This window comes from Salvelinus fontinalis, chromosome 20 (assembly GCF_029448725.1).
Source record: "Salvelinus fontinalis isolate EN_2023a chromosome 20, ASM2944872v1, whole genome shotgun sequence".
Classification (NCBI taxonomy): domain Eukaryota; kingdom Metazoa; phylum Chordata; class Actinopteri; order Salmoniformes; family Salmonidae; genus Salvelinus; species Salvelinus fontinalis.
Window position 1 is genome coordinate 32,953,666 of NC_074684.1, and position 16,130 is coordinate 32,969,795.

General features: G+C 48.0%; 2 protein-coding genes across 15 annotated transcripts in view; both read right to left on the reverse strand.

The window, feature by feature from the left end:
- Positions 1-2,717: 2,717 nt before the first annotated feature.
- Positions 2,718-16,130, reverse strand: part of LOC129817746 (MAP/microtubule affinity-regulating kinase 3-like) — a 119,184-nt gene continuing 105,771 nt past the window's right edge. For 9 of the 14 annotated variants that reach the window (XM_055873261.1, XM_055873258.1, XM_055873257.1 and 6 more), the window contains 2 exons: positions 6,903-6,947; positions 2,718-4,516 (listed from right to left, as the gene is read on the reverse strand). In XM_055873261.1, coding sequence (XP_055729236.1) covers positions 4,126-4,516; positions 6,903-6,947 — 436 coding nt within the window. In that variant the 3' untranslated portion in view covers positions 2,718-4,125. The remainder of the gene's footprint in view (positions 4,517-6,902; positions 6,948-16,130) is intronic. The other 5 variants (XM_055873270.1, XM_055873268.1, XM_055873269.1 and 2 more) reach the window with 1 other exon arrangement.
- On the reverse strand, positions 6,970-16,124 carry LOC129817748 (uncharacterized). Its single transcript, XM_055873272.1, has 2 exons — positions 8,807-16,124; positions 6,970-8,732 (listed from the first exon to the last, which is right to left on the reverse strand). Exon 1 carries the CDS (start codon positions 10,619-10,621, stop codon positions 9,440-9,442), a length of 1,182 nt encoding a protein of 393 aa, XP_055729247.1. The 5' UTR covers positions 10,622-16,124; the 3' UTR covers positions 6,970-8,732; positions 8,807-9,439.

Genomic DNA, 16,130 nt, shown 5'->3' on the forward strand with positions numbered 1-16,130 from the left:
CAATGGTATGATTTCTTTTACAGGATAACTTTTCTCATTCTTAAATTGGGCAATATGATTGGGTAATTTGAATATATGAATTATTGAATGTAATGTAATGCCTCATGAGTAGTTCAACTGTCATACCCCATCAGAACCCAAATATAAACAAACACTGTCTAGCCTCAAAACGGTTAACTATCATTTTGATATGAATGTTCAGTCATCTTCAGCCCCATCCGTCAGCTTTTCAAACTGCAGATTGTTCCTTTAAGGCTCGTTATTCATCCCAGACGCCAGCGCTCGAGTCTTAAGATTTCGCTAGGATATCATCGAGCTACAACGCTGGTATCCATTGAGATTAGATGCACATGAACCTCATGGTCTGTACTCTGCCAGTGTAAAGTAATCAAATTGGTCCTCAGATGAGTTCAAAGATCTTGGCTTCATCTTTTATAGCCTATAAATTGTTTCTCACAACTAATTGCCTTCAGCCAGTCTGGACCACACGGCCAGGATCCCAAGGGATGCACATTTAGTTTCTGCCCTACAACTACTCGGCTGTGTAGTTTTCGGGGGGAAAAATGTAACTTTTGGCCAAGATTCAATCAGATCTAATGTTAACCAGTGATAGAGGACACCCGTATAGCTGATTTGGCAGTGTCGAAGGTATAACCTTGTTGGAGCTGTCAAATTGATGAGCAGGAAGCCACACCTGTCTCATTACGAGCTTCTAATAAGTATGCTTTATAGAAATGATTTCTAATCGAGGAGTAGATTAGGCTATATCTCACATTCCAGTGTTCAAACTTGTACGCAAGGCTGCATGGGATTTCTCAATGTGACTCTGTGCAGCCAATGGCAATGTCCACTTCAGGTATAATGCCAGGAGCCACTTGTGGATTTGACAGCTCCGCTTTGCGGATGTGATTGAATAGAGCTTAGGTCCAGTTGGAGACCCCTGTCATATAGTGACATCTAGTGGTCCCATATAGGGGAGCCTGCCTGTATGGGGAAGTCAACTCCTTCCCACTAGCTGTAGCCAAAGTTAAGACACCTGTTTCGTACAAACCGGTTCATTAACAGTGTGAGCACATTTCACTCAGCAATGGAAGGAATCCTTATTTTTTTATTCCTTTTTTACCTTTAACTAGGCAAGTCAGTTAATAACGAATTACAATGACAGCCTACCGGGGAACAGTGGGTTCAGGTTAACTGCCTTGTTCAGGGGCAGAACGACAGATTTTTACCTTGTCAGCTCGGGGATTCGATCCAGCAACCTTTCGGTTACTGGCCCAACACTCTAACCACTAGGCTACCTGCCGCCACAGAAAAAAGTAGTGAACTATAAAGGGGACACATTCCAAGAGTACTCCACTAGAGCCATGCTAGAACACAGACAACTATGTTTTTCCCCAACTAATTGGTCTTTTGACCAATCAGATCAGATCTTTTTCCAATAATTGGGCAAAATATCAGAATTATGATTCCTGTGTCAGACAGGGCCAGAGACCTACCATTAGTCAGACAGGGACAGAGACCTACCATTCAGAGTTACGCCCTTGAATACTGATCTAAATAAATAGAGTGACATATACTGAACAAAAAATATGGTCCCATGTTTCATGAGATGAAATAATAGATGCCTGAAATTTTCCATACGCACAAAAAAGCTTATTTCAATCAAATTGTGTGCACAAATGTGTTTACATCCCAGTTAGTGAGCATTTCCCCCTTTGCCAAGATAATCCATCTACCTGACAGATGTGGCATATCAAGAAGCCGATTTAACAGCATGAGCATTACACAGGTGCACCTTGTGCTGGGGACAAAAAGGTCACATTAACATGTGCAGTTGTCACAACACAATGTCACAGATGTCTCAAGTTTTGAGGAAGCGTGCAATTGGCATGATGACTGCAGGAATGTCCACCAGAGCTGTTGCCAGATAATTCAATTTTAATTTCTCTACCATAAGCCACCTCCAACGTCGTTTAGAGAATTTGGCAGTATGTCCAACCGGCCTCACAACCACAGACCACGTGTAACCATTCCAGCACAGGACCTCCACATCTGGCTTCTTCCCCTGCGAGATCGTCTGAGACCAGCCACCCGGACAGCTGATGAAACTGAGGGGTATTTCTGTCTGTCTGTAATAATGCCCTTTTGTGGGGAAAAACTCATTCTGATTGGCTGGGCCTGGCTCCCCAGTGGGTTGGCCTATGCCCTCCCAGGACCACCCAGGGCTGTGCACAGTCATGTGAAATCCATAGATTAGGGCCTAATGAATGTATTTCAATTGACTGATTTCCTTATATGAACTGTAACTCAGTAAAATTGTTTAAATTGTTAGATGTTGCGTTTATATATTTTTGTGCAGTATAGATCTACAGTACAGTAGATTGAGACATGATTATCCAGATCACTGAGAACTGAGAGCAGTAGGCATTCTATTTCGAGTCCCATGTAGCTTTAATGCCTTTTCCGTGTCAGTGATGTCTAGTGAGTAATGTAACAACAAAGGTACTTTCTGCAATAGATACAAATATGGATATAATGTATATATAAAAAGGTTTGTTTTATTGTCATACCATCTATTTTGCACGAGAGAATACTTCAGACGGTTATATTTAGACAGTGACTTGTAAAGTCAACACGCATTCACATTAGGTGTCCCACGCGGGAATAGAATCCACAACAGTTGAAGTTGAAAATAAACTCAGGCAGACAGAGGCTGGTCATTTTGAAGGTGTTTTAATGGAGACACTGGTTAACCTTACCCAGGGACGAATGAGTTAACGTTAATTCCACAGCTCCCATCTCATAGCCCAGACAAAAACACAACAGAAAAGGGGAAGTATATCATTATACAGCTGTTGCCAAACTGAGGTACATTATTTACATTCCAGAACAAAAATTCAAATAGTGCCAATGTTTATATGAGGATGGGAGTGAATACTGGAGGCCTGAAAACAGCCATGGTTGAACTTTGAACTTTTGTGTCCCAGGAATGGCCGACCGCATCTGACTCGGCCCGTGGGCCCGGTTGGGCGGGACCAGATAGCGGGGGACATTTCAGTAACATCTGAGAAGAGAACCGTAAAAAAAATGGAACAGCATCAAAGGAAAAAACACTAAATATTCATATACGCCAGGAAGGAAAACCTTCCCTATTTCTCTGTGAATACTTTTTTTTGTAGCGAATGAATCAAAGTCCCATGATACTTGGCAACATTCCCCTGTTTTGAAGCAGGGGTCTGCCAAAGTGTGTTGTCGCGTCGCCGGCCTCCTCCAGACCCTGCTCTCTGGGATGGGTGACCCCATACAGCAGGGACTTGACCAGCTGAGTCCATACATTGCATTTATACTGTAACCACACAGATGAACACTGATGATCAACGGCTTCAAATCATAGAATGAAAGTCTGTGTGTATGTGTAGAGGTTGGTTAAGTAAATGGGAGAGAGCACAATTGACTGTCAAAATCAGTTTGACAGTGCTAACAATAATACAGTCACTTGTTGTGCAATTAGCTAGGCTATCCAACCAGTCATATCTGGCAGCCCTATTAGCAAGCCTGTCTATTCCAACCAGTCATATCTGGCAACCATATTCTCCTAGCAAGAGGAATTCTGGGTACTTGTAACAGCGGGAGGGGGTCAGTTTTTGTGTTCCTCCTCCACTTCTCTCCCTCCCTTGTATGAGTTTAAACTCCCATTTGAGAGGTATTTTCCAGAGCCACAAAAGGAGACAATGCAATAGTGCATTCATCAATTAAAACAAGACCCAAACTACATATCAATGTCAGACCAACGTTCCCGACAGCTCAAGACCACCTGTTACATCATCAGTAATAATAATAATAATAATAATAATAATATTAATAATAAGGATAATGCTCCAAAGACACAGGAAATTATTGCCTAAAGCTATACATCGTTTTCAATACATACTTTGTAAGTGTCTCGGAGGAAATCCGTAGATCTGCTACTTAATAACGACTGTACAGCTCGTTCAGATTCGACTTGACTCAAGTCCATGTCAAAATGCTTTCTTTCCCCACATTACTTTGCTTTAGTCAATTTTGAACCGCAATATTTTACGTGCGTGGTAAACACTTCCCCTCCCTCCATATCTCTAGGAGGACCTACAATTTGAGTTCGTTGGCAATTTTGGACGCTATGTTCTTGAAGGCGATGGATGTGCCCGAGATCCGCTTGAAGCGCACGCCGTTGAGCGAGAGGCGCGGTAGCTTGCACACCTCCATCTCCCACTGGACCAGGCTCTCAGCGTGGCCGTCTCCGTGCACGCACAGCAGCAGGAAACGCTCGCGCTGCTCGTAGTCGCAGTTGTTGGCGTCCAGCACCTTGCGGATCTCGCGCATCATGTCGTGGGGCTCCATGGACGATGTAGTCTTCATGCTCCAGGTGAAGCGGAGGGAGCGCGGCTTGGTGTCCTTGGGGTGTTGGCCGTGAGGGGGCTGAGGATGCTGCTGGAGCTGCTGCTGGTCCTCCTTCTGATCACCTGACATGTTGCGACTGCCGGGGGGGAAGAGGAGAGGAGAAGGGAAGAGGAGGGGATAGAGAGGAGGTGAGAGAGGAGAGAAGGGGAGCATGGAGGACAGGGGAGAGGAGGAGCGAGGAGTTAGTTAGATATGTGGTAAATATGAGATGGAGGGTGAGGGTGAGTGGGGGATGGAGGGTGAGTGGGGGATGTATGGTGAGTGTGAGATGGAGGGTGAGTGTGGGTGGGGGATGGAGGGTGAGTGGGGGATGTATGGTGAGTGTGAGATGGAGGGTGAGTGTGGGTGGGGGATGGAGGGTGAGTGTGGGTGGGGGATGGAGGGTGAGTGTGGGTGGGGGATGGAGGGTGAGTGTGGGTGGGGGATGGAGGGTGAGTGTGGGTGGGGGATGAGGGTGAGTGTGGGTGGGGGATGAGGGTGAGTGGGGGATGGAAGGTGAGTGTGGGTGGGGGATGAGGGTGAGTGTGAGATGGAAGGTGAGTGTGGGTGGGGGATGAGGGTGAGTGGGGGATGGATGGTGAGTGTGAGATGGAGGGTGAGTGTGGGTGGGGGATGAGGGTGAGTGTGAGATGGAGGGTGAGTGTGGGTGGGGGATGAGGGTGAGTGTGAGATGGAGGGTGAGTGTGGGTGGGGGATGGAGGGTGAGTGTGGGTGGGGGATGGAGGGTGAGTGTGGGTGGGGGATGGAGGGTGAGTGTGGGTGGGGGATGAGGGTGAGTGTGGGTGGGGGATGAGGGTGAGTGGGGGATGGAAGGTGTGTGTGGGTGGGGGATGAGGGTGAGTGTGAGATGGAAGGTGAGTGGGGGATGGATGGTGAGTGTGAGATGGAGGGTGAGTGTGAGATGGAGGGTGAGTGTGGGTGGGGGATGAGGGTGAGTGGGGGATGAGGGTGAGTGTGAGATGGAGGGTGAGTGTGGGTGGGCGATGGAGGGTGAGTGTGGGTGGGGGATGAGGGTGAGTGGGGGATGGATGGTGAGTGGGGGATGGAGGGTGAGTGTGAGATGGAGGGTGAGTGTGAGATGGAGGGTGAGTGTGAGATGGAGGGTGAGTGTGGGTGGGGGATGAGGGTGAGTGGGGGATGGAGGGTGAGTGTGGGTGGGGGATGAGGGTGAGTGGGGGATGGATGGTGAGTGGGGGATGGATGGTGAGTGGGGGATGGATGGTGAGTGGGGGATGGAAGGTGAGTGGGGGATGGAAGGTGAGTGGGGGATGGAAGGTGAGTGGGGGACGGAGGGTGAGTGGGGGATGGAGGGTGAGGGTGGGATGAGGGTGAGTGTGGGATGAGGGTGAGTGTGGGATGGAGGGTGAGGGTGGGATGAGGGTGAGTGGGGGATGGAGGGTGAGTGGGGGATGGAGGGTGAGGGTGGGATGGAGGGTGAGTGGGGGATGGAGGGTGAGGGTGGGATGAGGGTGAGTGGGGGATGGAAGATGAGTGTGGATGGAGGGTGAGGGTGAGATGAGGGTGAGTGTGGGATGAGGGTGAGATGAGGGTGAGTGTGGGATGAGGGTGAGTGGGGGTATGTGTAGTTAGAGGAGTGTGTCTTGGCAGAAGTGAGTTTTACATGAACGCATCAATGTGACTGAATATGTAACAAGATCAAATGTGTGTACTGGGTCACCCTGTACAGACATGTCTGCCTGTGAAGATCTTACAGGGTACAACATCCTAGAGACAACACAAGGAGTCAGTGCTCACAGATTCTCAAGTCATTTTAACATTATTCATGCATTTACACCCCACCTCCATGCAGGGGCGCTCTTGTGTTTTTTCAACAGGCAGTCATGCAGCAAACACACAAAATAATACAATTTGACATTACATCTAGCGACAGGCACAAGACAATGCAGACTTCAGTTCTGCATGCAGGCAAGGCAGACGATATTTACATTCGCAACTACTCAAAACAATTACAACACATTGGGAAGAGCATTATCTTCAACCAGAACAGTTCAAAATGGACAGGGTAATGCAATGGACTAAAATTCTAATCTGTTGCCATTACCGCGAGTTTCATCACAAGATGTCAGCGAGAAAAAAAGGAGTGAAAAATGTAGGGAGAGTCAGAGTTGTCCTCTGCTGGACTCCTATCCACACTGCAGGTGAGAAAGTCTACTTTGAGTAATACAGGTCCCATGGAAGCTTGTATGACTGTATGTCTACACAAATAAAACAGTGTACACCTTCAGCACCATGTGTAGCTGAAGAGATAAGAGTAATCTATCTGCTCCAGATAGGCCCCAAATCCCTACGCTCGCCTGGAGTGGAGACCCAGCGTGTCTAAGCAGAGGGCTGGGTTGACTGTACAGATAAATAAAGGTTAAATAAAAACATTTAATAAAAAATACATGGGGTTGTGGGTGAGATGGAAGTAAACACAGAGGACTTTAGGTATCTCATCTCACCTTGAGCTCTCCAACCTCCCGTTTCTCTCAAACTCTGCCGGGCCTCTTGGATATGGGGGGGGGGGGGGGGGGGGGCATGATAGAACAGATAGAAAGAGAGAAGAAAGGAAATCAGATCTTGCATTCCAGTTAAAAAGGGAGCGGATCAAAAGTACTGATACAGCAGGTGGGGGAAAAAGGGAGCGGATCAAAAGTACTGATACAGCAGGTGGGGAAAAAGGGAGCGGATCAAAAGTACTGATACAGCAGGTGGGGGAAAAAGGGAGCGCATCAAAAGTATTGATATAGCAGGTAGGGGAAAAAGGGAGCGGATCAAAAGTACTGATACAGCAGGTGGGGAAAAAGGGAGCGGATCAAAAGTACTGATACAGCAGGTGGGGAAAAAGGGAGCGCATCAAAAGTACTGATACAGCAGGTGGGGAAAAAGGGAGCGGATCAAAAGTACTGATACAGCAGGTGGGGGAAAAAGGGAGCGCATCAAAAGTACTGATACAGCAGGTGGGGAAAAAAGGGAGCGGATCAAAAGTACTGATACAGCAGGTGGGGAAAAAAGGGAGTGGAACAAAAGTACTGTTATAGCAGGTGGGGAAAAAAGGGAGCGGATCAAAAGTACTGATATAGCAGATGGGGAAAAAAGGAGCGGATCAAAAGTACTGATATAGCAGGTGGGGAAAAAAGGAGCGGATCAAAAGTACTGATATAGCAGATGGGGAAAAAAGCTTTTTAATTTGAGATATTAAGAAAGGAGAGCGAGAGAGATAAAAACAGACCAGAAAATATTCTGTGTTGGCAGTGTTGACCTCTATTTACACCAGGACCATTCCTATTGGCAGGTAGACAGTGTTAACCTCTATCTACACCAGGACCATTCCTATTGGCAGGTAAACAGTGTTAACCTCTATCTACACCAGGACCATTCCTATTGGCAGGTAGACAGTGTTAACCTCTATCTACACCAGGACCATTCCTATTGGCAGGTAGACAGTGTTAACCTCTATCGACACTAGGACCATTCCTATTGGCAGGTCTGGTAGCAGGACATGTCACACCACCAGTAGAACTATAAGACTAACAGCAGAGAAGTTCTGTAAGGTGTGATGAAACAAAAGCACCCCGTCAGATACTGTGGGTCAGTGTTGAACTTCCTGTTGACATGCAGCTCTATTACCATGTACATTCTCGGTCCTTTTATAGAGGAGTTTGGTCGAGGCTTGCAGGCAGCAGTGTGTGTATTCAGATGCAAAAGATGCAAGACATATTAAAGTTACATAGAAACGACTTTAGGGAATATTCACACAAACAAGTGCAGATCGACGTAAACCCACACACACACCAAACCCTCTCACACAGACAGACACACACACACACTCTCGTACACAGAAGAAACAAACACATCTAAGAGGATTCAGTTGGAGTCATGCAGATGGAGTGCTGGACCTAGTTGGCTGTGTGAGAAAAGACAAGGAGATAGAAAGTGAGAGAGAGGAGGGTTTGTTTGATGCTTAGACAGAAGGAGCTCTATTTCTGTGTAAAGATGATGTCACGCTGCTTGCTTAGTGAGTACCACTTCCTCACGATTTGGCCAACGGCACAAACTCGTGACCTCTGCCTTGCTAGCACACGTGACCACTCTCCTGAAGAGTCTTACCAGTCGGCACCACATGAAAAGCTAGCTATTTGCTCAGGTAAGTGGGTACATTTCTGGCTGAGGAGTACATTTCACACATCCCACATATGCTCCATATGGGATGGATGGACTGGAGTCCCCCTGAAAAGAGGCAGGACACTAGACCTGGTGGAGTCCCCCTGAAGAGAGGCAGGACACTAGAACTGGTGGAGGCCCCTGAAGAGAGGCAGGACACTAGAACTGGTGGAGGCCCCTGAAAAGAGGCAGGACACTAGACCTGGTGGAGTACCTCTGAAGAGAGGCAGGACACTAGAACTGGTGGAGTACCTCTGAAGAGAGGCAGGACACTAGAACTGGTGGAGTACCTCTGAAGAGAGGCAGGACACTAGAACTGGTGGAGTACCTCTGAAGAGAGGCAGGACACTAGAAATGGTTGTTAATAGAGCTAGGCTGGGCTATCATCTACCAGTTCTAGGATTGGGGCTGGGCTATCATCTACCAGTTCTAGGATAGGGGCTGGGCTATCATCTACCAGTTCTAGGATAGGGGCTGGGCTATCATCTACCAGTTCTAGGATTGGGGCTGGGCTATCATCTACCAGTTCTAGGATAGGGGCTGGGCTATCATCTACCAGTTCTAGGATAGGGGCTGGGCTATCATCTACCAGTTCTAGGATAGGGGCTGGGCTATCATCTACCAGTTCTAGGATAGGGGCTGGGCTATCATCTACCAGTTCTAGGATAGGGGCTGGGCTATCATCTACCAGTTCTAGGATAGGGGCTATCATCTACCATTTCTAGGATAGGGGCTATCATCTACCATTTCTAGGATAGGGGCTGGGCTATCATCTACCAGTTCTAGGATAGGGGCTGGGCTATCATCTACCAGTTCTAGGATTGGGGCTGGGCTATCATCTACCAGTTCTAGGATAGGGGCTATCATCTACCATTTCTAGGATAGGGGCTGGGCTATCATCTACCATTTCTAGGATAGGGGCTGGGCTATCATATACCAGTTCTAGGATTGGGGCTGGGCTATCATCTACCAGTTCTAGGATAGGGGCTGGGCTATCATCTACCATTTCTAGGATAGGGGCTGGGCTATCATCTACCATTTCTAGGATAGGGGCTGGGCTATCATCTACCAGTTCTAGGATAGGGGCTGGGCTATCATCTACCAGTTCTAGGATAGGGGCTGGGCTATTATCTACCAGTTCTAGGATAGGGGCTGGGCTATCATCTACCAGTTCTAGGATTGGGGCTGGGCTATCATCTACCAGTTCTAGGATTGGGGCTGGGCTATCATCTACCAGTTCTAGGATAGGGGCTGGGCTATCATCTACCAGTTCTAGGATAGGGGCTGGGCTATCATCTACCAGTTCTAGGATAGGGGCTGGGCTATCATCTACCATTTCTAGGATAGGGGCTGGGCTATCATCTACCATTTCTAGGATAGGGGCTGGGCTATCATCTACCAGTTCTAGGATAGGGGCTGGGCTATCATCTACCAGTTCTAGGATAGGGGCTGGGCTATTATCTACCAGTTCTAGGATAGGGGCTGGGCTATCATCTACCAGTTCTAGGATTGGGGCTGGGCTATCATCTACCAGTTCTAGGATTGGGGCTGGGCTATCATCTACCAGTTCTAGGATTGGGGCTGGGCTATCATCTACCAGTTCTAGGATTGGGGCTGGGCTATCATCTACCAGTTCTAGGATAGGGGCTGGGCTATCATCTACCAGTTCTAGGATAGGGGCTGGGCTATCATCTACCAGTTCTAGGATAGGGGCTGGGCTATCATCTACCAGTTCTAGGATAGGGGCTGGGCTATCATCTACCAGTTCTAGGATTGGGACTGGGCTATCATCTACCAGTTCTAGGATAGGGGCTGGGCTATCATCTACCAGTTCTAGGATAGGGGCTGGGCTATCATCTACCAGTTCTAGGATAGGGGCTGGGCTATCATCTACCAGTTCTAGGATAGGGGCGGGGCTATCATCTACCAGTTCTAGGATAGGGGCTGGGCTATCATCTACCAGTTCTAGGATAGGGGCTGGGCTATCATCTACCAGTTCTAGGATAGGGGCTATCATCTACCAGTTCTAGGATAGGGGCTATCATCTACCAGTTCTAGGATAGGGGCTATCATCTACCAGTTCTAGGATAGGGGCTGGGCTATCATCTACCAGTTCTAGGATAGGGGCTGGGCTATCATCTACCAGTTCTAGGATAGGGGCTGGGCTATCATCTACCAGTTCTAGGATAGGGGCTGGGCTATCATCTACCAGTTCTAGGATAGGGGCTATCATCTATCAGTTCTAGGATAGGGGCTATCATCTACCAGTTCTAGGATAGGGGCTGGGCTATTATCTACCAGTTCTAGGATAGGGGCTGGGCTATCATCTACCAGTTCTAGGATAGGGGCTGGGCTATCATCTACCAGTTCTAGGATAGGGGCTGGGCTATCATCTACCAGTTCTAGGATAGGGGCTGGGCTATCATCTACCAGTTCTAGGATAGTGGCTATCATCTACCAGTTCTAGGATTGGGGCTGGGCTATCATCTACCAGTTCTAGGATAGGGGCTGGGCTATCATCTACCAGTTCTAGGATAGGGGCTATCATCTACCAGTTCTAGGATAGGGGCCGGGCTATCATCTACCAGTTCTAGGATTGGGGCCGGGCTATCATCTACCAGTTCTAGGATTGGGGCTGGGCTATCATCTACCAGTTCTAGGATAGGGGCTGGGCTATCATCTACCAGTTCTAGGATAGGGGCTGGGCTATCATCTACCAGTTCTAGGATAGGGGCTATCATCTACCAGTTCTAGGATAGGGGCTGGGCTATCTACCAGTTCTAGGATAGGGGCTATCATCTACCAGTTCTAGGATAGGGGCTGGGCTATCATCTACCAGTTCTAGGATAGGGGCTGGGCTATCATCTACCAGTTCTAGGATAGGGGCTGGGCTATCATCTACCAGTTCTAGGATAGGGGCTGGGCTATCATCTACCAGTTCTAGGATAGGGGCTGGGCTATCATCTACCAGTTCTAGGATAGGGGCTGGGCTATCATCTACCAGTTCTAGGATAGGGGCTGGGCTATCATCTACCAGTTCTAGGATAGGGGCTGGGCTATTATCTACCAGTTCTAGGATAGGGGCTGGGCTATCATCTACCAGTTCTAGGATAGGGGCTGGGCTATCATCTACCAGTTCTAGGATAGGGGCTGGGCTATCATCTACCAGTTCTAGGATAGGGGCTGGGCTATCATCTACCAGTTCTAGGATTGGGGCTGGGCTATCATCTACCAGTTCTAGGATTGGGGCTGGGCTATCATCTACCAGTTCTAGGATAGGGGCTGGGCTATCATCTACCAGTTCTAGGATAGGGGCTATCATCTACCAGTTCTAGGATAGGGGCTGGGCTATCATCTACCAGTTCTAGGATAGGGGCTATCATCTACCAGTTCTAGGATAGGGGCTGTGCTATCATCTACCAGTTCTAGGATAGGGGCTGGGCTATCATCTACCAGTTCTAGGATAGGGGCTGGGCTATCATCTACCAGTTCTAGGATAGGGGCTGGGCTATCATCTACCAGTTCTAGGATAGGGGCTGGGCTATCATCTACCAGTTCTAGGATAGGGGCTGGGCTATCATCTACCAGTTCTAGGATTGGGGCTGGGCTATCATCTACCAGTTCTAGGATTGGGGCTATCATCTACCAGTTCTAGGATAGGGGCTGGGCTATCATCTACCAGTTCTAGGATAGGGGCTGGGCTATCATCTACCAGTTCTAGGATAGGGGCTGGGCTATCATCTACCAGTTCTAGGATAGGGGCTGGGCTATCATCTACCAGTTCTAGGATAGGGGCTGGGCTATCATCTACCAGTTCTAGGATAGGGGCTGGGCTATCATCTACCAGTTCTAGGATAGGGGCTATCTACCAGTTCTAGGATAGGAGCTGGGCTATCATCTACCAGTTCTAGGATAGGGGCTGGGCTATCATCTACCAGTTCTAGGATAGGGGCTGGGCTATCATCTACCAGTTCTAGGATAGGGGCTATCATCTATCAGTTCTAGGATAGGGGCTATCATCTATCAGTTCTAGGATAGGGGCTATCATCTACCAGTTCTAGGATAGGGGCTGGGCTATTATCTACCAGTTCTAGGATAGGGGCTGGGCTATCATCTACCAGTTCTAGGATAGGGGCTGGGCTATCATCTACCAGTTCTAGGATAGGGGCTATCATCTACCAGTTCTAGGATAGGGGCTATCATCTACCAGTTCTAGGATAGGGGCTGGGCTATTATCTACCAGTTCTAGGATAGGGGCTGGGCAATCATCTACCAGTTCTAGGATAGGGGCTGGGCTATCATCTACCAGTTCTAGGATAGGGGCTGGGCTATCATCTACCAGTTCTAGGATTGGGGCTATCATCTACCAGTTCTAGGATAGGGGCTGGGCTATCATCTACCAGTTCTAGGATAGGGGCTGGGCTATCATCTACCAGTTCTAGGATAGGGGCTGGGCTATCATCTACCAGTTCTAGGATAGGGGCTATCATCTACCAGTTCTAGGATAGGGGCTGGGCTATCATCTACCAGTTCTAGGATAGGGGCTGGGCTATCATCTACCAGTTCTAGGATAGGGGCTGGGCTATCATCTACCAGTTCTAGGATAGGGGCTATCATCTATCAGTTCTAGGATAGGGGCTATCATCTACCAGTTCTAGGATAGGGGCTGGGCTATCATCTACCAGTTCTAGGATAGGGGCTGGGCTATCATCTACCAGTTCTAGGATAGGGGCTGGGCTATCATCTACCAGTTCTAGGATAGAGGCTGGGCTATCATCTACCAGTTCTAGGATAGGGGCTGGGCTATCATCTACCAGTTCTAGGATAGGGGCTGGGCTATCATCTACCAGTTCTAGGATAGGGGCTGGGCTATCATCTACCAGTTCTAGGATAGTGGCTATCATCTACCAGTTCTAGGATTGGGGCTGGGCTATCATCTACCAGTTCTAGGATAGGGGCTGGGCTATCATCTACCAGTTCTAGGATAGGGGCTATCATCTACCAGTTCTAGGATAGGGGCCGGGCTATCATCTACCAGTTCTAGGATAGGGGCTGGGCTATCATCTACCAGTTCTAGGATAGGGGCTGGGCTATCATCTACCAGTTCTAGGATTGGGGCTGGGCTATCATCTACCAGTTCTAGGATTGGGGCTGGGCTATCATCTACCAGTTCTAGGATTGGGGCTGGGCTATCATCTACCAGTTCTAGGATAGGGGCTGGGCTATCATCTACCAGTTCTAGGATAGGGGCTGGGCTATCATCTACCAGTTCTAGGATAGGGGCTATCATCTACCAGTTCTAGGATAGGGGCTGGGCTATCATCTACCAGTTCTAGGATAGGGGCTATCATCTACCAGTTCTAGGATAGGGGCTGGGCTATCATCTACCAGTTCTAGGATAGGGGCTATCATCTACCAGTTCTAGGATAGGGGCTGGGCTATCATCTACCAGTTCTAGGATAGGGGCTGGGCTATCATCTACCAGTTCTAGGATAGGGGCTGGGCTATCATCTACCAGTTCTAGGATAGGGGCTGGGCTATCATCTACCAGTTCTAGGATAGGGGCTGGGCTATCATCTACCAGTTCTAGGATAGGGGCTGGGCTATCATCTACCAGTTCTAGGATAGGGGCTGGGCTATTATCTACCAGTTCTAGGATAGGGGCTGGGCTATCATCTACCAGTTCTAGGATAGGGGCTGGGCTATCATCTACCAGTTCTAGGATAGGGGCTGGGCTATCTACCAGTTCTAGGATTGGGGCTGGGCTATCATCTACCAGTTCTAGGATTGGGGCTGGGCTATCATCTACCAGTTCTAGGATAGGGGCTGGGCTATTATCTACCAGTTCTAGGATAGGGGCTATCATCTACCAGTTCTAGGATAGGGGCTGGGCTATCATCTACCAGTTCTAGGATAGGGGCTATCATCTACCAGTTCTAGGATAGGGGCTGGGCTATCATCTACCAGTTCTAGGATAGAGGCTGGGCTATTATCTACCAGTTCTAGGATAGGGGCTATCATCTACCAGTTCTAGGATAGGGGCTGGGCTATCATCTACCAGTTCTAGGATAGGGGCTATCATCTACCAGTTCTAGGATAGGGGCTGGGCTATCATCTACCAGTTCTAGGATAGGGGCTGGGCTATTATCTACCAGTTCTAGGATAGGGGCTATCATCTACCAGTTATAGGATAGGGACTGGGCTATCATCTACCAGTTCTAGGATAGGGGCTATCATCTACCAGTTCTAGGATTGGGGCTGGGCTATCATCTACCAGTTCTAGGATAGGGGCTGGGCTATCATCTACCAGTTCTAGGATTGGGGCCGGGCTATCATCTACCAGTTCTAGGATAGGGGCTATCATCTATCAGTTCTACGATTGGGGCTGGGCTATCATCTATCAATACAGGATTGGGGCTGGGCTATCATCTAGCAAGTCAGGGAGAAATTGAGGGACAAGTTGCTTAGCCAGGTGGATAAGGGATGGGCCTCTAGCTAGCAAATCAAGGAAAAATTGAAGGACAAGTTGCTTAGCCAGGTGGATAAGGGATGGGCCTCTAGCTAGCAAATCAAGGAAAAATTGAAGGACAAGTTCCACAGCTTGGCAAGGATAGCTTTCAGGGACACCAATGCGAGAAGAGAGAGAGGACGACGGGGAGGAATTCTCTACAGTCTGGGGGATTTGGTACCTGAACTTCGTCTTGCAACGAAACACCTCTCAATCATCATCTCGAACGGCAGCCACATTTAGAGCCCAGTACGGTACCCTAAATTACACAACCAAGAAGTTTGTTACCTTGTCCAAGAAGAAAAATGAAGAGCTTTCTGAAATAAAAAATACAGTGTGTCCCTTGCGTCCGAGATGAAAGGTAAAAAAGTACAGGCTAGTCCATAAAATGCTTCTACTAAAGAATGTTGTTTTCAGTAGGATTTTATTTGTTGTTGTAAAAATGTATTTCCATAAGGCTTAGAACTAAACTAATTGATTCATAAAGTGTTGTAACATCTTCATAAAAATAATAAAAGCCTTGTCACCAAAAGTGAGGGTTCCTGCCTGAATACCATCATGCTAGCTGCTGCCAAATTAGAAAATGGCTACCACCAACCTTTCACCAACGTGTATGTAATTGATGTACAGTCGTGAAGGCATTGTATGGTACAGTAGTTGTGCAGACATAGGCATATGTAAAACCAACACAAGACTTACCTTAGACAATAAATAAACATTTGTCAAGCATTCCCATTAGTGATTGTGCACAGACCAGCTCAGTAGAGAGCCATGCATTGGTGATTAGTAGAGTCTGTAGACTAGTTAAACTCAAAGACCGATAAGAATACATAAAAGGTCTTAGACATGCTCAATTGTACTGTGATTAGGGCTCATGGAGCCAAGAGGTCAGTCAGTTTCAGGCATTTTAATAAAGCTCTTTGTCCACACGGGGTTAAAAAGTTCATTACACAGTTTACCAATTAGTTAAGTGTTTCTGATCAATTGCACACCAAGCCAATTGGTGGGGTCGTCCTAC